The sequence below is a fragment of the Arachis ipaensis genome, chromosome B8 (assembly GCF_059453495.1).
Source record: "Arachis ipaensis isolate K30076 ecotype BB chromosome B8, ASM5945349v1, whole genome shotgun sequence".
Taxonomy (NCBI): Eukaryota; Viridiplantae; Streptophyta; class Magnoliopsida; order Fabales; family Fabaceae; genus Arachis; species Arachis ipaensis.
Window position 1 is genome coordinate 129,528,101 of NC_142443.1, and position 22,002 is coordinate 129,550,102.

The window sequence follows — 22,002 nt, forward strand, 5'->3', positions numbered from 1 at the left end:
CAAAGGATTACAAAACTACACCCAAAGGATTTAAGAAATACACCCAAAATTCGTTGAAGTACACCTTATGCATAATTCAGAACTCTTTCTCTTTCTCCTCCTTATCTTCTGCTGCTTCTTCTTCTTCAAAAACGATTTCAGAGCTTGATGTCAAAAAATAATGGAAATCGAGAACAACGAAGAAAGAAAACAGAGAGAAAATCACGTAAATGAAGAAGAGGAAGACGAGGAAGAAGAACGTGCAGCAAGAAGAATAAGAAGAAGAAGGAGAAAGAGAAGGCAAGAAACGAAAGAAAAGAAGAAGAAGAAGAAGAAGAGGAAGAGGAAGAAGAACGTGCAGCAAGAAGAAGAAGAAGGAGAAAGAGAAGGCAAGAAACGAAAGAAAAGAAGAAGAAGAAGACGAAGAGGAAGAAGACAAAGAGGAAGAAGAACGGTTCGAAGCGCGTTTTGAGCGTTAGTTTTAATTGGATTTGTAAGGCTTACAAGCCTTAATCGCTTGTATGCGAAGAATTTCTGTATTATTAAATACCATGAAAACTAATGATTAGTTTTTTTTTTTTTTTTACCAAAGATAAAGAGACTCAAATTCGCAATCTCTTAAATAAGTATGAAGAGACTATGTCATTTGAGTTATAACTCGTTAAAAATTATTAAATACCATAAAAATATCTTATCCTTAAACTTTATCCCTAAGTTATGCCATTTAATGATTATTATTAAATACCATGAAAATTAATGATTAGTTAAACATTTAATATCTCATCCTTAAACTTTATCCCTAAATTTCTTTTGTCTTAATAGAATGCGTATTTCCCAAAAGAGGAAAAAAACTATTTCAATTTGAATTTTGAATATAAGAGATTGCGATGAAAACAACCTACGTAGCAATGAATGAGTCAATGAGACAATGACGAAATATTGCAACGTGTGCCACTGAGATTACAGATTTAGGTAGAGCGCTTTGAGGCCACAAGTCTCAGAACCAAAGCATTCTCTGCCACAAACTATATAACAAGTCCCTGTCTTTCGCCTTTTGGTTTTCTTAGAAGTGTTTCCTGCTTTTTAACCCTTTTAGGGAATAGGGATAGAGATGGAAATAGAAAATGAATACTTTGCACATCTTAGCACTACGGCACTACCAGTTACCATGTGCTTCTTAAATATAATGTACTTCTCATTTTGTTATTTTTATTTTATAAATAAAAATTGATTGGCCTCAAATATTCTTACAATACAAATATATACAAATAAAATATAATTTTAAAAAAAAAATACTATATATCCAAATTTTTTTATTAATCAAGTTTAATCAAATTAGTCTAATATTAATAAAAATTAGTTATCAATAGCATTATTTTAAGTCTTATCTTAATTAAACTTAATTCATAAAAAGACTTGAATATATAACATTACTCATTTAAAAATATATATAAAAAAACTATACTTCTATCATATTTTAAATCGTTTTAAAATAAAAAGAATTTCTAAAAATAATTCATGTTTATTATAAATATAAAAAGTGTACTAAAAGTAATATAAATAACACAATTTTTAATATTTAAGATTGTTATCATAACTTAAATTGATAATAAAAAATTTAAACAAAATATACTGATTTGACAATATAACACATGTTCAGTAATTTTTAAAATATATTTATATAAAAATATAATAATAAAAAAAAGTAGAGAAAGAAGATTATATTCGTTCCTTAAAAAAATTAATATACCAAAGTAGTTTTCGAAAAAGGTTGTGTGGGACAGTTTAAACCTTTACAATTTTTAATTACTAAATTAATTTTTAATATTTTATTTTATTAGATATATCAATTTTTATGTCAAATTTTAATAAAATATTAGACAAATTGACTCACATAATTTATTTGATAAAAAGATATCAGTTTCTAAAATCTTTTAAAATTTTAATATAAATTTTTTTATTTAGTAAATAATCTGTTATGAGAATTTATTTATTTAACGAAATAAAAATTTAAAAATTAATTTAATAATTAAAATTTATTAAAAATTAAAATATTCCATTAAAAAATTTTAGGAATAGACTTGATTAAGAAGTACGAAGACTTTGCTAATTTACCACATTTTCTGTGTCCAACCATATCTTAATAAAAAATATTTTTTTTTAAATATATTTGGACACACATTTAAATACCATCATGTATTAATATGTCTAACCTTATTTTTAATATATATTTATAAAATAAATTTAAAAATAATATATATTATTAATTATTAAAATAAAAATATTTTAAATATTTTATATAATTAAAAAATTAATTTATATTTTAATATTAAACTATTATTATAATTTATTTAAAAAATATTATATATATATATATATATATATATTAAATTCGTGTGGCTGTGCATCCTATATTGTGTCGTATCCTATTAATAATAATAAAAAAAATTGAACATTTCCTATATTGTGTCATACTGTCATATCCTATTAATAATAATAAAAAAAAACAATTGAACATTTCCTAATTCAACCTTCGACTTTTGATATATATGTGCCTAAAAAATTCTTACAAGTTACCGTAGCTAGTCCCCAAAACCAGAGCCGCCTCTGTTTTGCGTACTGAAAACACTCTGAAGTTCATTGCTGACACTACTCTTTTCTTCAGCTGTCTCTATTAGCTTTCAACTTTCATCAACTATAGTTCTCTTTATTTTCTATCATTTTCTGCGGGTAAGCCTTTGAAATCAATCTTATATTTAAAATATGTTTTCTGTTCAAAGAGGATTCTTTGGAAATTATGACGATAGGAGAGTTATGTGGTTTTTAGGTTTTTTTGTTTCATCGATTTTCTCTTAATTTGTTTTTTTTCTCCCCCTTGATTTATTCTGTCATTTTTATTTCCATTCGTTTCCTTTTGTTGTTTGCTTTTGAATTCGGTTCAAAGATTTTTAGTTTTTAAACCTTGATTCTCTGTTTTACTATCATGAATGGAGTATCGTGCTACGTTTTGGAGTGTAAGCTTTTCATGAAACATATTTTTAATTTAATAATTTTCAACATAAAAAAGAATAGAGTGATGGATCTATCATAAAAATATAAATTTTTTATAAGAATGTTATATAACTAGCTTAATCCAAAATTATCAAGTATACCCAATTAAGTTTACATTCATGACTTTTTGGGTTCTAAAAGTTGGAGTCTGTTACCTTTTCCTATGACTAGAGATGAAATCTTGTAGCTTTGATAATGAAATTTGTATATTTAGCAAGTAGAAGGAACATAGGATTTATGGTGTTTTATAATTTAGTACACGAAAGAAAGAAATACACCTATGATCCTCCAAATATGAACATTTGACAAAATGCCCCAAAAATCCCGCTTTAGTAGGAGCCGCTTGCGCATTAATTCCTTTTAGGTTTAATTACTCTGTCGGTTTATATAGTTTCATCGAATTTTCAATTAGGTTCCTATACTTTTTTTTCTTTTCAATTAGATCCTTATACCATATCAGATTTTGTAACTAAGTTCCACCATATCAGATTTTGTAACTAAGTTCCACCATATCAGATTTTGTAACTAAGTTCCTACCGTGACAAAAACGTTGAAATTAACGGAATATTCTGTTAAACTATATAGAATATTCAGTCAAGTATTAGGCATATTCGTTTTGCTTAACGGAATATTCCGTTAATTCTAGTGTTTTTATCACGGTAGAGATTTAATTACAAAATTTGATATGGTATAGAGACTCAATCGAAAAGAAAAAAAGTATAGAGATTTAATTGAAAATTCAGTGAAACTATAGGGACTAACAGAATAATTAAAACCTTTCTTTTATGGTTTTGATTGTCAGTGCCACAAGTTTTTGGAGACTAGAAGTCCATATTTTCATGATTCCATTTATAATGACAATTTTTTAACTGGCTAATATTTGCACTTATGAACACTCTACAGAGTATTTGTTATGGATTGCTACGATGGTCATGGGATTAATGATTTTATTCTTCCCAAAGATGAAGATTTATTCAATGCATGTTCACCAGAGAATTGGTCGAGATGGGAATTAAGTGCACCTAATGCAAGAGAGGTGGAACTCACTTACATTGATAAATATTTCATTGAAAAGATTGATCTTGGACCTTCTCAGCAGGATAGTTCAAGTGTATGTGGACCACAACGTTTTCAACAAATGGCATTTTCGCACAACGAGCCTAATTATGAGCTTCAGGACCTATCAAGTTTTGAACAGATTGATGACATTTTTGTGTATAAGCGTAACCTCTGGGACTAATCATCTAGATTCTGTGACATGCTTTAACTAGTTCAAATTGAATTGCTCTGTGGTGTTTTTGTTGCATTCCAAATTTCGCCAAATTTATCTTTATCCTGGGAGCCAATGTGGACTAACACAATCATACTTATGGTTCCCAGAACTGTATAAGCATGAACCTGTTATGGCATGGTAAGAGCTCCCATTTTCCTTAATCATTCTGTTGTGGAAAGGCTTTAATTTTTCACTTCTCATTGCATTATCACATGTAACTCGACAGAGACGTTCAATGTTCACTTGATTATGATAGGACAGAAATTCAGTTCGAAATGATTATTTGTTTTCTTACAGCATCATCTCTTATTTTGCATATTGCAGGGATTCTCTATTTGAAGGTCCTCCCTGTGTTGAAAACTCACAGAAGTCCTTTTTCTTGTGCCCTGAAAAATGTTGCTGCAATATACCTGGTGATGATTCTTTACTAGATATTAATTTAATGTATCAAGTAACTTTGAAAGTTATCTATTATATGTGGATGAACACTTGAACAAAATACCTGAAAAAATATGCTTCTTTTCAACAGATCAATTGCAGGAAGATTTTGAGGCTTCAACGTTTGTTCCATGTGACTCAGAATCTAAGGATTGTCTCGATGTAGAGGTGATAATCACCTCTTGACTTGTAGTTGAAAAGTGTTCTAACACTTTGCTTGATGAGATAGAAATTATTGACTCGAATGGAAGAACAAATATTTTCCTAGTATACCCAAATGGCTTATACTTATTTGACAAATTGACCCAAAGAGAGGAAAGTTTCTATTAAGGATTTGAATTTTTATGTTTCCATGGTAATTTTGTTAGCAAAATGATGTTTCATTTGGTAATTTGGGTACCACACTTGTTTATTAATTGTTTTGCAGTAGTTTGGGTTAAATACATGCCACTCTAGTACTTTTTGTATTTTATATATTCATATATGTTCAACCAAGATTCTATGACTGCACCTATGTACTTGAAAATTTAAAGGCATTGTGTTTTCCAATGTTGAATATCACATTCATATTTTCATGCTTGGAGAAGCTATGATTTGAGACAGAGAGTTAAGATTATTCTCTTTTCAAGACATCTTTTCGATCTTTGATTTTTGCTGAGAATACAAATATTCTTGCACTGTCTGACCTATCCCTTGCCACTTGCGATGTACTTAAATGAATGTTCCATCCTTCTTGGTATAGACAGTAGAGAAAAGAGAATATATGTATGGTTTATCATATTTACATAATTTCACTTTAAGGCTTTAAGCAACTAATTGTATCTCTTTCTCTTCAAGGAACCTATGTTCGAGGAGTTGGATGCTTTCGAGTGGTGCAGTAGAGATGAGACCATGGATGAGCAGTTCTCTCTTGAGGAATCTATACTTCAGAATCTTGAGACAGTTATTGTGCAGGTAAGATGATCAAACCGAAATCAATGGCGTCTGATCGGATGAAATAATGAATAATGCATGTTGCTGATTTGTTTTGTTTTCCTTTTGCTATGACCAGTTCAATGAGAAGACACGGATTTGTTTCCGAGATGCTTTGAACCGTCTTGCCCGAAATACAAAACAACAGGCTGCAGGAGAGAATCAGAATCAAGATCTCTATATGGTAAAGGCAATACCACAGGCAGTTCACGGTTTAACCGAGAGGTATTTGATTTGTTCTGCCTTTCTGTTATGTTCTTGTACGCCTTAAATTCATGATGTTATCATCTGCCAACCATTTAAGGTATATCCAAAACATAGAGAGATTTACTTTTACATTTTTCTTTTTAATTGAATAAAAGACATAAGTGAAACTCGTTAAAAAGACACTTGGTAAGGTACTTAAGTGTTCAGCATGAACTATGATTGAGCTTTATCTTTTTCATTCTTTTTTTACCTTCGAATTATTATTCTATTTAATAGTTGATAAAAAAAAAAAACCCTGATATGATGACAATTTGGTTTAATTGTAAATTTAGAACCATGGTTTTAAATTGTTGTGCATAGGCGCAATTGTGGCTGAAAAATTGCTGTTGTGGTGTTCACTGCATTGGCATTGCAGCAGCAATTGCAGCACTATCATGTTCTGCCACAATTTTTTGTCCACAGTGCCCCCGCAACCGTAGCTGCAATTTAAAACCATGATCAGAGTAGAGTAGTGGTGATAAACAATAAAAACTATTCTGGATAATGGTAGTCTCCATATTGAACAATGTTTTATCTCTGTCCAAGCAAATTTCAAGTGGTTACAACATTATGTTTAGGTCTGAGGAAAAGGAACCAATGGAATCAGAGACAAACATTGTTGATAGAGCAGTTGCAAATCTCTTGTTCAACAAGATGGACCTTAATTTACAACATGTTTTCTTACAACAGTCTACTAGAGACGAGAAATAGCTGGAAATAAAGGTCTTTGGGGGAAGTTGCTAATAAAGAAACTCGAATCCGGGGCACAAATTTCGCCATCCCGAGCCGCAGATGTTACAAGGGTATGATGCCAAGGTTCCAAGCAATGAAATCACATTGAATATGCGCCTATCTTGTAAATAAATGTCATTCATGCTAAAGGTTTGATTAGGTATTGTTATTGTGAGCTTCCTAGTAGTAGCTGAATAAACAAGAAAAAAGAAATTCTAAATTTCTAAATTCTGAATCCTTTATTGTGTTAATTTGAGATTCCCAGTAGCAGCTGTATCAATAGCTCAATTTTCTGCTTGGGAATGGGATGTATTGAGTGAATTGATTATTGATTATTGATTATTGATTATTGATTAACTAGCTATAGCAACATAGGGTCATGATTCTCAGATTAAAACCTTGTGTATTATTCTACTATTCTCCATGTTGAATATTGTTCCTTCTTCATTTTTCCTATTAAATGTATTGTTTATGATATAGATTAGTGAGAAGAGTAATCTTTATGTAAGAGTAAGATGCAAATCTAGGTTAATTCATGTGAGTACTTCATTAGTAGCACTAATATAATAAATATTTTCTCCCAATTTTTTTTTGAAAGAGTAAAGTATATTTTTTGTCCTTGAAGTTTGGCAAAAGTTTTAAAAATACCCATAAGTTTTATTTTGTTTCAATTTTGTTCGAAAAGTTTTCGATTTGCATCAAATATACCCTTGACAGCTAAATTTTCAAAAAAATTAAGACAAATCTAACAATAATATATGAAAATTATGCTTAATTTGCTTGTGTTAAAAAGTTGTTCTTATAAAATTGTTGAATCGGTTTTAAATTATTTAAAAAATTAACTGTCAGGGGTATATTTGATACAAATCGAAAACTTTTGGGATAAAATTGAAACAAAATAAAAGTTAGGAGTATTTTTAAAACTTTTATCAAATTTTAGAGACAAAAAATATACTTTACTCTTTATAAAATAAAATACGTTCTTTACTACTTCAGGAGAATATTGTGCTTACTCCATCAAAAATACCTGAATTTGACTTTAACACAAAATCTTAAATTTTAGAATAAAATTGTCTTGGATAAAAAGATACCTATGTTTTTAGGCTTTTTTTTTTTTTTTTTTTTTTTTTTTTTTTTTATGGAAAGGGATAACGTGTTAAACCATGGAATAGACGTGTGCAAAAACTTGGAAGAGAGGAAACTTGGTTGAAAGACTTGATCATGGTCCGAGCAACATGGATTGGCAAATTCGATTTCCTGATGCGAGGATGAAGCACTTGCCAATGTTAAAATCGGATCATGCTCCGCTATACCTGCAACTCTCTACTGAACCTGTTCCCAACAGAGGACGGAGACCATTCAGATTCTTAGCCTCATGGATATCTCATTCTGATTTTAATAATATGGTCACAAATAATTGGAGAATAGATAGCAACTGGTCCCAAGGAATTGGTAACTTTCAAGATTCCCTTTGAACTTGGAATTTTACCGTTTTTGGGAACATTTTTAGAAGGAAAAATAGAATTCTAAGGAGATTACAAGGTATCATGAATACTATGAGTGTGAGCCATAATCCTCATTTGGAAAATCTCCAGGGTATTCTTTGGAAAGAGTATGAAGAGCTCCTTTCTCAAGAAGAGATGTTATGATTTCAAAAATCTAGATGTAAATGGATTGAGTTTGGAGACAGAAACACAAAATACTTTCATGGCACTACTATGGCCAGAAGGAGGAGAAACAAGATTGTTGCCTTGCAAGATGAAGCAGGTAATTGGATACATGATAATCCTAATCTTGAAGCGATGGCTACAGATTTCTACAGCAAGCTTTATTGTGATGACCTCCCTAATATTCCCTTTGTTCTAAATGGTGCTTTTCCGGTACTTAGCAATGAAAATAGACTGATGATTGGTTGCAATGTTTCCCATAAGGAGATTAAGGAATCCCTTTTTAGTATGGGTAGTTTCAAAGCACCTGGAAGAGATGGTATTCAGGCAGGTTTTTATCAAAACAAATGGGACCTGGTAGGATCGGATTTATGCAGGATGATTGAAAATGCTTTTGCTCACCCCCAGGACATTGGAGAGCTGAATGAAACCCTTATTACTCTCATTCCCAAGGTGGAGCCTGTCACCAATCTTAAGCAAATGCGACCCATCAGTTTATGTAATGTCTCGTACAAGGTAATTACCAAGATTCTGGCCCGAAGGCTTCGAAGGGTAATGGAAAAATTAGTGAGACCTACCCAATGCAGTTTTGTCCCGGGGAGGCAAAATTCTGATAATATTATCATTACTCAAGAAGTTATTCATTCTATGAGGAATAAAAAAGGTCAGAAAGGTTGGATGGCGATTAAAATTGATTTGGAGAAGGCTTATGACAGACTTAAATGGGATTTCATTGAAGATACTCTTGGTGATATTGGGTTGCCTTCTCAGTTCATTTCTGTGGTTTACAGTTGTATTTCTTTTGCCAGGATGAGGGTCCTCTGGAATGGGGAAGCCTTGGATGAGTTCTCTCCTTCAAGAGGTATTCGGCAGGGTGATCCCATCTCGCCGTACATCTTTGTCCTTTGCGTGGAAAGGCTCTCGCAACTCATTAGTGCTGCAGTGGAACACGGCTTTTGGAAGCCCATCAATCTCTCTCATCTCTGCTTCGCTGATGATTTGATTCTCTTTGCAGAAGCAACTATGGATCAAGCAGATGTTATTAATAGGGTTCTTGAAGCCTTTTGCAATAGCTCCGGTCAACGGGTCAACAATGATAAGACGCGCGTATTCTTCTCTAGGAATGTGGGCAATCATGTTAGGAGTCAGATAAGCAACACCCTGCAGTTTTCCAGAACCGATGATTTGGGAAAGTATCTTGGTGTTCCTCTCATACACTCTAAGGTTTCAAAAAATACATATAGTGACATTATTAACAAGATGAACTTGAGATAAAATAGTTGGAAAGCCTCATCCTTGTCTCTAGCAGGAAGAGCTACCCTGGTGAGATCTGTTCTATCTTCCATTCCTAGTTATACTATGCAAACTGCTCTTATACCAGTTTCTACTAGTAACTTGGTTGATTGTAAATGCAGGGATTTTCTTTGGGGAGAGGCAGAGCACTCTAGAAAAATCCATCTCATTAGCAAACCGAAAGCCTCGGGAGGGCTGGGTATTCGTCATACTCGTGATGTGAATCAAGCTTTCATGATGAAGAATGGCTGGGGTCTTGTGGAGAAGAAGGACGCGCTTTGGGCAAGGGTGATCAGGGCCAAATATAATTGTGGTAGTGACCTGCTCCCAAGGGTCGAAAGGAAGAACAAGTCCTCGAATCTTTGGAAAGGGATATGCTTGGCTTGGAAAGGGGTTGAAAAGAACCATATTTGGCGTATTGGAGATGGCTCTAGCATAAAGTTTTGGCAGCATAATTGGGTGCCAAACCTTGGAATATTAACCCAATATTCTGATAAGATATTAACGGAATCTGAGTTAAATGTGTTTCTAACTGATTTCTTTTCAATTTCAGGTCATTGGGACGAGAATAAACTAAAGGAATGGCTCCCTGACCCTATCGTGGGAAAAATTCGAGCTTTGTCTCCTCCTTCCCCTTGGAAAGGTCATGATTCTGTTGCTTGGGCTCCAACTTCTGATGGAACTTTTAGCCTTAAATCGGCTTATAACTCTCTCCACGATGAGCACAATGACCCGGACAAAATCTTCAAATTAATCTGGAAGTGGGGCGGTCCGGAGAGAATTCGTTCCTTCATGTGACTGGTTTCTAATGACGCAACTCTAACAAATGTGGAAAGAAGGAGAAGGCATCTAGCAACGGAAGCCAACTGCTCCAGGTGTAACCGTGAGGAAGAAAGCACCTTACACGTCCTCAGAGATTGCTCCTATGCCAAGTGCATGTGGAGCCTCTTGAAGCCACATGAGGTTGTGGCCGACTTTTTCAACCTGAGTATCAAGGATTGGTTGGCTCAGAACCTATCAGCGAGAAGTGACTGGGCTTGTAAATTTGGAGTATCCGTTTCATCCCTTTGGTTCTATTGTAACTCCCTTATTTTTTAAGGGAATCGAGTGAGGCCAACGGTCGCGGCTAGAGCAATTAGAGTGCGAAGTGAGGAAATCTTGGGCACCATGAAGTTTCGGTACTCTATGAAAAGGATTAGGAAGGACAATAATCAATTGATTCATTGGATACTCCCGCCAGAACATTGTATCAAGCTAAACATTGATGGATCCTTTTTTTTGTGAGAATAATAATGCAGCTTGTGGAGGTATTTTCAGAAATCATTTGGGTAGGTACATGTTGGGGTTCTCGTGCAATTTGGGTAGTTGTTCTATCACACATGCAGAATTGTGGGGCATTGTCAAAGGTCTTCAGATTGCTATTGCTCAAAATTTTCAACATATCATTATAGAGTCCGACTCCTGGTCAGCAATCAATTTCATCAAGGAAGGCTGTTCAGCTTCCCACCCCGTGAGACCTTTGTTGGAAGACATTAATATCTTAGCAAGCAGATTACAACATGTTGTTTGGAATCATACATTGAGAGAGGCCAATACTGTGGCAGACTCTTTTGCTAAGAAAGGACAAAATCTCCCTTTGGATATTCATCTCTTTGACAGGCCTCCTCCCGACACGCTTCAGGCCTTAGCTACTGATATAAATGGCAACTTTAGATTTAGAGGTTCCTAATTCTTGTTTGGGGTTTTAACCCCCCTTTTCTCACAAAAAAAAAAGACGTGTGCAAAAACATTGCACTGCTATGGTGTAAGAACTAAAACGCAAGTTGCGTTTTGAACTTGTTAATTTTTTTTTAAATTTGAAATACACTAAACGTAAGTTATGTTTTGTCATTTTGATTTTTTTTTATTTTTGTTTTAGACTAAACGCAGGTTGTGTTTTTGAAACTAGAAAAGTCAAAAAATTTTTGAAGCCCACAAACGTAGGTTGCGTTTTGTGAGTGTCATAAACTTTTTCTTGGAAGTCCCAAAACGCAGGTTGCGTTTTGTACACAAAATAATATTCAAATTCACAGCTTTGTTTATACAAAGTCCAGTTTCATTCATCTTCATCTTCACTTCTCCTCTTACTCTTTCTTGCATAAAGTCCTTAATAGTGTGCTTTTTTGACAATTAACTGTGTCAAAAAAATAGAGTTAGTTGAAGCTGAAGTTATGGAAGGTGTTGCAAATTTGCGAGTATATTATAACAGTGAGGTTATACCAAACACACATGAAGGAGTGACTTTTGTTTGTGAATGTCCCTTGTCATTTGCTATTCCATGTACCATGAGTTTTGTCGAGTTGTAAAATGGTCTTTGTAATAACATTCAAAGCCATATTTCGAAAAGGGTGAGCAACATTTTATACAGAAATCATGTACAAGTATTTGATGGGCTGATACAGTTTCAAATGATGCACATCACTGACGATGCCAGTATGCAGCAGATATTATGTATTTATCAACAAACCCGATTTCATGTGCCGATGATAGAGCTGTACGTTGAGTTCGAACAGCAGTCAGGGTTGGGCGCGGTCAGCGAGGAGGTCAATGTTGATGAGCTCGAGAATATAGATTGGGAAGAAGATAATAATGACAGTGAAGAGGAATTCGAAGCTAACTATGAAGTCGATGACGAAAACGATGACGGAGACTTGGCAGGCAATCTGGCGGTGCAAAATGAAGTGAATGCGATTGTAAGCCAGCACTCGTTTGGTGTTCCGTCTTTTATGCGAACTCTAGATCTCGAAGCCATGCATGCCCCGAAATTTCCTGAGTATGCGAATACGGGTATGTTATGATTATTAACTCAAGTTTCCTATAGTGCTTATTTTATTTTCCTTGTCTGACTGATGGTGATGCGCATGTCGTAGGTGAAGGCAACGCTGCGGCGGAAGATGGCGAGTTTAGTGTCGGAATGAAATTTGGTTCGAGAGATTCGGTGATATCTAAAAGCTACATCATCTCTAGAGAAATTGATTACACTGTGTATGAATCTGAGCCGCAGGCATTCTATGCGAAATGCAAGGGGTATGGTGCAGGGTGCGACTGGCTTATCCGAGCTATCTTGATTCGAAAAAAAACTAGTTGGGAGATCAGGAGATACAATGGTAAGCACACGTGCACCATGGACACGATTTCACAAGATCATGCCAAGTTGGACTCGGACACAATTGCAGATGCCATTAGGCCGTTGGTCGAAACAGACCCCTCGATAAAGGTGAAGTTTGTTATTGTAGAAGTTCAATCCAGGTTCAACTACACTGTGAGTTACCGCAAGGCTTGGTTGGCAAAGCAGAAAGCTGTCTCAAAGGTCTTCGGTGATTGGAAAGTTTCTTACCAGACTCTGCCAGTATGGTTGAAAGCAATGACGGTGAAGATGCCAAGGTCTCGTGTTCAAATTAAAACGCTCCCCGTTTACCGTGAGAGTGAGGAGGTTCAAGGTGTAAGAGTTCTGCACCGCGTTTTTTGGAACTTCTATTCGTGTATTGTAGTATTCAGACACTGCAAGCCACTAGTGCAGGTTAATGGCACGCACCTATACGAAAAATATAAAGGTGCATTTCTGGTAGCAATTGCACAAGATGGGAATCAATAAAATCTGGCAGATCGAGTTTCCTGAGCAACAAATTCCTAATAGCCTGCAAAAAAAATTATTATTTAAATTCTATATAATATCAATTAATAATTTATTCAAAAATTTTGTATTATTAAAAAATATATAACAACTTATTATTATCATTATTATTATTATTTTTGTCATTATCCTAAACGGTATTTTATTATTATATTAATAGAAAAACATTAATAAATTGTTAACAAACGATTAACATTTATTTAATTAACAGTATTATTTATTTATTTATTATTAGAAAATAATAATAATTTATTATTATTGTCCTACACACTACTATTATAAAAATAACTTATTCTCACTATCATAATAATTGCTCAAATATAATATAACAATAATAACAATAATAATAACTATTAATTATATTATTATTATCTTAAACGGTATTTTATTTTATGAATAAACAGTATTACTTATTATTAGAAAATATTAATAAATTATTAAAAAATAATATTTTTCTTTTTTTAATTAAACATTGTTAAAAAAAACTGTTTGCTAAACAGTATTATTATTATTACACAGTATTATTATTAAAAAATATTAATAAATTATTCTCATTATGATATCTACTACTATAATAATAATAATAATAATAATAATAATAATAATAATAATAGTAATAAAAATATTTACCGTAATGAGAAATAAATAATAATATAATATTAGTAATAATAATATTAATAACCATAATAGTACTAATTACAACACAAATAAATAAAATTCGAATAAATATGTATATATTCATCGTTAAATATTAAAAAAAAAAATTACATACCAATTGAGGATGATCCAAATATTCAATAATATGTTTTTTCGGTTTGATAAAATTTCGCACCATTTTTTCTTGCTGCACCGTATGCTTCTTCTTCTTCCACACTTTTCTTCTTCACTCTTAACCCTCTTCACTCTAGCTTCCTCACTCAGGTTCAACTCTTTCTCAGTGTAACTTACTTCGTTTTTTTACTTTGCTTCCCTAGCCATTTGCGTTTTGGCTTTAAAGCACCCAAGTGAACACCCACAAAGACACATGTCGCGCATGCAGCTAGGAACGGTGCAAAACGCAATCTCCGTTTGGCTGTGCAAGGCTAACAAACGCAACCTGCGTTTTGCCTAACTCTATGCTGGTCAACACTGCTCCTCTCAGCATGCAAGCCACGTTTCGCAACCTGGTTTCCTTCTCAACCCAATCGCAGCCTGCGTTTTGCAGGAGCTGCAGATTTTTGTTTTTATCGCCTGCAAAACGTTACCTGCGTTTTACAGGTCATTAAACAACGCAGGTCCACATTTGTGGATAACTCATTATACATCCATATGTGTGCATAAGACTATTTTTTTCCATTTTTAAATGATTTTCTGATGTTTTTACCAAGAGAGTAAATGCAAGAAGTATACTGTGATAACTTTGTTTAAGTTAGAACTGACACATATTTGTGGGTGTCCATTAACTGAAAACAATTTAAAATAATCCCTTTTCAGGATAAATATCTTGCTATTTTTAAGTAAACGCTGCCATTTCTTTACAATTAAAAAGGGGGGCAAAGAAGGGAATGAAATAGAATATTGCCAAAGTGTCAACTCCTTAGTCCTAATAGAATATTGCCAAAACTGTCTTTCTGGAGACCTTGGAAGTTAAACGCTTCCAAGTTCCAACTTTTATTTATTTTTATATTTTTATTTTCGTTATTCTTCATCTAATTTAATAATCAATAGCTTTTTTTTTTGGGTAAATACAACACAAGTTTGTTATAAAATATTGTTTTGTAAAACTCTTTTGAAATTCTAAATAATAATTATAAAGAGTGATTAAGTAATTAATTCATTAATATATTAAGGAAAAAAATTGACCTGTACTTATTTTGCTCACCTAAAGTGTACATGTTACCGAAAAGCAAAAGTAAGATGTTACTATTAGATTATTTAGTGGCACACTAAAAATTATTGACCTAATAATATTTAAACTTTTTATTTGTAAATTTTACTAATTTATACCATTTAGATTAATCAAATCATATTGTGTACCATACAATGTAATCTAAAGGTTAGATTGTGATGACGGTATATGTTATATGTTTTAATTTATTTACTTTTTTTAAGGGACAATAAAAATTAACCAACAAAAATGTACATATCCAAAAATCTAAAATTAGACAGTTAAAATCTAAATAGTTAGAGATTCAAAATTGATGTTTCTAATTATTCCTATTTTTTTTCCTTCTTGTTGATCATATTTATTCCTCGCCAGACAACAGCAAAGTCAGCAATGACATACTGCTGCAACGAAAAAGTACAGCTCTAAGCCATTAATAATTCAAAATTATATTGTTTTTCTATATGAATTAATCACAATTGTTATTTAACTACAACCATATTATTATTAGGATTTTTTACTTAAATAAATTGTATGGGAGTCAAAATTACCTGATTCCCCTGAAAAGGATTTTACAACGTAAATTCCCTCTTAGTATTATTATATAAATCCTCCTAGGCTGCACAGGGTTACATAAAACATGAATCATCTCAGCCTAAGACGATTAATGCATGAACATGTAAGGCAAATCAAACGTAAATCGTGGCAGGGTCTCCAGGATTAGAAGAAGAGCATAAATCGTCCCAGGGTGATAGGTTTCACGTGTTAATGAGCTAACTCTCACTGGGCTGCCATGATTTATGCATTATTGGGACCCTCTTCAGCCTGACACGATTTATGTGTTAGTTTGTAACACTAACTGGGTTGGGACGATTTATGCCCAAATTAGTAACCCTAAGAACTCAAGGATTTAATGATTTAGGGTGTATGTAGTTTAACATAAGACGTTAGAAATCAGGCTTCTTAGTAGCTTAGTTAACACTCTTTCTATAGAGTAATGATTGCATAATAGAGTACTCTTATTTATAATATTTTAATTTAAATTATATCTATTTAAATTTTAACTTAAAAAATAAAAATATACTTTTTATAATTTCAATTATTGATTTTATTGAGAAAATTAAATTAAATTAAAAAAATACTAACAAATTATAATAAAAAAGTACTAAATTTTAATACATAAATTTAAATTTTTTTTTAAAAAAAAATGTCAAAAGATGTTAAAAAATATTAATTTTGCATAATATAAATTTATGTTGTTTTAAGTAACATAAATTTAAGTTTTTATGAAATTTTTAGTATTCGATGTTTATATAATTTTTTTAATCATTTTTATTAATGCATATTTTTTATTATAACCGGTTAGTATTTTTTTTATTTAGTTTGATTTTTTTAATAAAATTAATAATTAAAATTATAAATAAATAATTAAAATTTATATGAAGTCAAATAAAAAATGACAAAAAAAAATTCTATAAAAAATATGCATTAATAAAAATGATTAAAAAAATTATATAAACAACGAATACTAAAAATTTCATAAAAACTTAAATTTATATTACTTAAAACAACATAAATTTATATTATACAAAATTAATTTTTTTAATACCTTTTGACATTTTTTAAAAAAAAAATTTAAATTTATGTATTAAAATTTAGTACTCTTTTATTATAATTTGTTAATATTTTTTAATTTAATTTAATCTTCTCAATAAAATCAATAATTGAAATTATAAAAAGTATATTTTTATTTTTTAAGTTAAAATATAAATAGATATAATTTAAATTAAAATATTATAAATAAGAGTACCCTATTATGCAACCATCACTCTATAGTAAGAATGTTAACTAAACTACTAAGAAGTCTGATTTCTAACGTCTTATGCTAAACTACATACACCCTAAATCATTAAATTCTTGAGTTCTTAGGGTTACTAACTTGGGCATAAATCGTCCCAACCCAGTTAGTGTTACAAACTAATACATAAATCGTGCCAGGCTGAAGAGGGTCCCAATAATGCATAAATCGTGGCAGCCCAGTAAGAGTTAGCCCATTAACACGTGAAACCTACCACCCTGGAACGATTTATACTCTTCTTTTAATCCTGGAGACCCTGCCACGACGTTTGATTTGCCTTACACGTTCATGCATTAATCGTCCTAGGCTGAGATGATTCACGTTTTATGTTTTATGTAACCCTGTGCAGCCTAGGACGATTTATATAATAATACCAAGAGGGGATTTACGTTGCAGAATTCGTTTTAGGGGAATCAGGTAATTTTGACTCCCAAATAATTTATTTAAGTAAAAAACCCTTATTATTACGAGAAATGCCAGGACCATTAAAATTTATTATTTTTTGCCATCACTTACTCTTCAATTCAATTCCTTTTAGTGTAGTATCTTTAGTCTAATAATTTAACAAAATATTTTATCCTATATTTTTAAATATTGATGGCTAAATGATGACCAAAACCAATAAATTTTGATGATATTCTAATATTCCTCTATTATTATTACCCACCTCTAAAAATAGATTTACCACAAGAATTGAAACTAAGAAGCTTAGAAAAATACTCAACTGATTTACAGTAATAGTCACCTATCTTTGTTTGGCTTATCTTATTTGAAACAGAACCAAAACAAAAAAAAAACAAGTTAACCATTTCTCACAAATCTCTTGACAAGAAATAATAGAGAAACAATCTAATTCAACTAATACTTTAAGTACCTAACAAGAAGTCAGTACCATGAAAACGAAAACATGAAAAAAAAAGGATTAAAATTACTAAATCAACCATATATCAAAATCATAACTAAAACCCCCTCAACGTGGAATCCACAACTTAAAGTAGTTTTCTTCACATCTTCTATAAACTCCTCCAAATTCAACAAACCACGAAACCATTAATTCAACCGGAATTTCCCCCTAGAAATATAAACCTAATTAACCACAAAACTTTCCTTTATACCTCATTATTTCCATTATCTCGACTTAATTAATGGCACCACAACTGCCGCAGCCGCAGCCCCCGCCGCCGCCTCCAAAACCACCTGTACAAAGAGAAGATTCAGGCACCACGGCGAAGAAGAGCTCGGCTCTCAACATGCCGATCTCCCTACAACCAGCATACAGCAAGAGAAGAACTCCTTCAAGATCCGAAAGATTCTTTCGGAAGTTCAAGTCGACGTTCCGATCATTACCAATCGTGGTGCCGCCGTGTAATATGCCAACAGTCCCCAGGACCCGTCCTGGAGACCTGCAGATACACGGCGGCAAGAGAATAACCGGAACGCTATTCGGCCACAGAAAATCTAGGGTTAACCTTGCATTCCAAGAAACACCTAATACTCTTCCGTTCCTTGTCTTAGAGCTGGCTATCCCGACGGGAAAGCTGCTCCAAGACATGGGAACTGGGATGAATAGAATCGCCATGGAGTGCGAAAAGCAGCCACGGAACGATAAGGTTGAACTTGTTGACGAACCATGTTGGACAATGTTTTGCAATGGAAAGAAAATGGGTTATGGGGTGAAGAGGGAACCCACGGATGAGGACCTGAGCGTGATGCAGCTTCTGCATGCGGTGTCCATGGCGGTCGGCGTGCTGCCGGAGGAGATGTCGGACCCTCACGACGGCGAGTTCTCGTACATGAGGGCGCATTTCGAGCGCGTGGTTGGGTCCAAGGACTCTGAGACTTACTACATGACGATGCCTCATGGGAACAATGGACTTGAACTTACTGTGTTCTTCGTGAGGGTTTGACTGGAGAGAAAAGTTTGATTGTTTTTGTTGTCCATAGGATCTTTAGGTTCCACAGGCTAAAGATTATTTCATTAGAAATTTTAGTTTTACTTAAAAATTTAGTGATGATCAATAAATTATTGTATATATAAAATAAAATTTAAAATTCTATCACTTATTCAAATGGAGTAAATTTTATTCTTTTGATGACAAAAGAAAAATTACAACTCAGCTTTTGTGGGGCAATGTTTTTTCCCAAATTTGCTACCATTTCCATACAAAGCGTGGCTGAAATGTTAAATATGAGCGATAAATATAGTACAAAGCATAGTTCTTAAACTAAATCGAATCTACTCTCCAAGAGACGTTTCCTCACCTAGTCCCGGAGACTTAACCTAACGGCTGGGACAGAAGAAAGATCGGGGAACCTGCTAGCCTATTCGTTATGGGGAATCAATGCGCCAAAGCTATCGGCGCTGACCGCGTCGTTCTCCCAATGACCTTTTCGATCGGGTCACTGGATTTATTTTCAAACAAGGTCTTTTCCACTCATGTTAAACACACGATTCCGGAAATCCTCAATCCATACATTTACCCATCGATCAGACCGATTCTTTTTTTTTTTTTTTGTGACTAAAATTTGAAAAGATAAGAAATTTGAACCCACAACCTCTTAATCCACCGATTCAGTTAGATTAATCTAAAACTAATTATTTAACCAATTTAATTATGAACCTCAAAAATCGTTTGACAAAAAATCAGTTAAAGAATTGCTTAAACCGACAATTAATTGGTAAATTGTTGAAATTGGCCAATTTATTTAAGAGTTTCTCGTTGGGTATCAACCCTTTAAAACGGCGCCATTTAATCTTTAAAAAAAAAAAAAAAAAAAAGAGACGCAGCCGTAGCCTCATTCCACTCTTTCTCTCTGAAAAATAAAAATTGAACATTCAATTGGAGAACCCTAGTCCCCAAACACAGTCGGCAGCTCTGTGCCCCGCAGCCTCCAACCACCATCTCTCTTTGTAGTCATTGCCGAAGTTTTCTCCGGGAACACGCGTCGCGTGTGGAAAATCTGTTGCTATATCGTAGAAAGCTCTGTCGCGTGTGGAGGTGCTGTCGCCGTCTTAGGAAGCTGTGTCGCCGTTGTGTGGAAGTTCTACTTCTGTTCAAGCTTTCTGTCTCTATCTTTGCCGGTAGTTTCCACTCGCCGCCATCACTCCCCTTCATCCCTCGCGGCTGGTAAGCTATGTCCTCTAATTTGTACTGTTTTTAATAATATTGAGTTGCTAATTTTCAGATTTTGATAATACTTTTGTAGTTTTGTTAATAATACCGGGTTTTTGTGCTGAATGTCTGAATTGTTGAATGATTCTGTTAAATAGTTTTTGTTGAAGTTAATTTTGTTCATGGTTGTTTTTGTTGTATGTTAAAGATGGAACAATTACAAAGTGATCAACGGTATAAGTTGCGCCTTTAATTAGTTAAAAACTTGTTTTTTAATGTTTCTTTTGATAGTAGAACATTGTGTATTTGTCATTATGCGTGTTTTGATTTATATTTAGTTATGAATTTTAATGTTTAAAATTGTTTGTAAACTTTTAATATTAAATTATAAATAATTTATTATGTGAAATTGTAAAATTTTAAATTTTATTTAAAAATTATTAAATTTAAATATTTAAAATTATATATTAAATTTTTAATAATTTTATTTAATATTTAATTTAGTTAAACTTCGATTAAATTCCAATCGAACTATTAAACTAATAAATCATTCTATTAAACTAATAAATCGATGATGATCTCATCAATTTATTGACCAATCCAATTTTCACAATCTTAGTACAAAGCAATATATACAGCTTCTATTTTACTTTTTTTTATAAAATTATTTTTCTTATATTTTTATTGATCATCACTTGGGTCCCATCGGATTTGTCCTAGGATGTAACTATGAAACAATGAGATAGCTACATTGACATTCTTTTTGGAATAGGCATAAATTTCATGTATTTGTATTTTTGGAATAGAATATTTCTTAGTGCATTTTTTTTTCTTACTCAAAAATATTTTTCATTATTATTTTTTATTTCTATTTTTTAAAAAAATATTATAAATTTCACTTTAAGACATTTTGATAAGAAAACAATTAAAAGAATGGTGCTATATTATCAATTTATTTTAATAATTAAATTGAATTAAGATAATTTAATAGTTTATTGGCACAACAAAAATCATCTATATATGTGTGTGAATTCACGCTTTCTTTTCTTAAGAAAAAAGATTTGATTGGACTTAATTATAAAAATGATTTATTTACCTAGCATTTTTCTAATTGAAATACTCAGGGTCACAATCTAGTAGCTGATGAATGAACGGGTAGATTGCTAAATAGTGATTAGCAACTCAAAAATGTTATATTTATAAAAAAAAAAAATCAGTTACTAAATCAGTTAAAATATATTTGTATATAAATAATATTTTTATCTTATTTTGTGTATTTTATATTTAAACATGTATTTTTTACAAATAGTTATTTAGTAGCTGATTTTTAGAATTAATATTGCTCTGCAATTAAGTAAATTACCTAACTAAGTCCAACCAAAATTTATAACCTCTTTTATATCCGCGCACCACTTATATCGTCTTTGTTGTCACCATTACCATCACCACCTCCTACTTCTTTTTTTTTTCTCATTTAATTTATTCTTTTTGTTGCTTTTCTTCCTCCTCCTCCTCCATCATCATCATCATCATTATCGTTATCTTCGTCACACTGTTCATTTTCTTTCGAATTTTTGCACTTGTTCTACTTAATTTTGCTGCGTTATCTATTGATCTTTTTATCACTTATTTTGTTTTCAATCAAAATTTGTAAATCTGCAACTTAAATCGTCATGAAATAAATTCTTAATTCTATTACATCATTTAGTTAAAAATTTCGATATTAGAGTGAATACATTTCGGTGTTATTCTTTAGAAATTTATGTGTTATTTTATATATTAGATATGTCGTCTTCTTCTTATACATAAATATCACCGTTGATTCTCTTTTGAACTTTTGCAC

The 22,002-nt window shown here is 32.3% G+C and overlaps 2 protein-coding genes across 2 annotated transcripts; both read left to right on the forward strand.

Moving 5' to 3' along the window:
* Positions 1-2,554: 2,554 nt before the first annotated feature.
* Positions 2,555-7,138, forward strand: LOC107613805 (protein LNK3). Its single transcript, XM_016315961.3, has 7 exons — positions 2,555-2,709; positions 3,934-4,245; positions 4,628-4,716; positions 4,833-4,909; positions 5,579-5,695; positions 5,793-5,938; positions 6,538-7,138. Exons 2-7 carry the CDS (start codon positions 3,944-3,946, stop codon positions 6,668-6,670), a joined length of 864 nt encoding a protein of 287 aa, XP_016171447.1. The 5' UTR covers positions 2,555-2,709; positions 3,934-3,943; the 3' UTR covers positions 6,671-7,138.
* Positions 7,139-18,191: 11,053 nt separating this feature from the next.
* LOC107611580 (MIZU-KUSSEI-like protein (Protein of unknown function, DUF617)) lies at positions 18,192-18,953 on the forward strand. Its single transcript, XM_016313491.3, has one exon. The coding sequence runs from the start codon at positions 18,192-18,194 to the stop codon at positions 18,951-18,953; it is 762 nt and encodes a 253-aa protein (XP_016168977.1).
* The last annotated feature ends 3,049 nt before the right edge of the window (positions 18,954-22,002 follow it).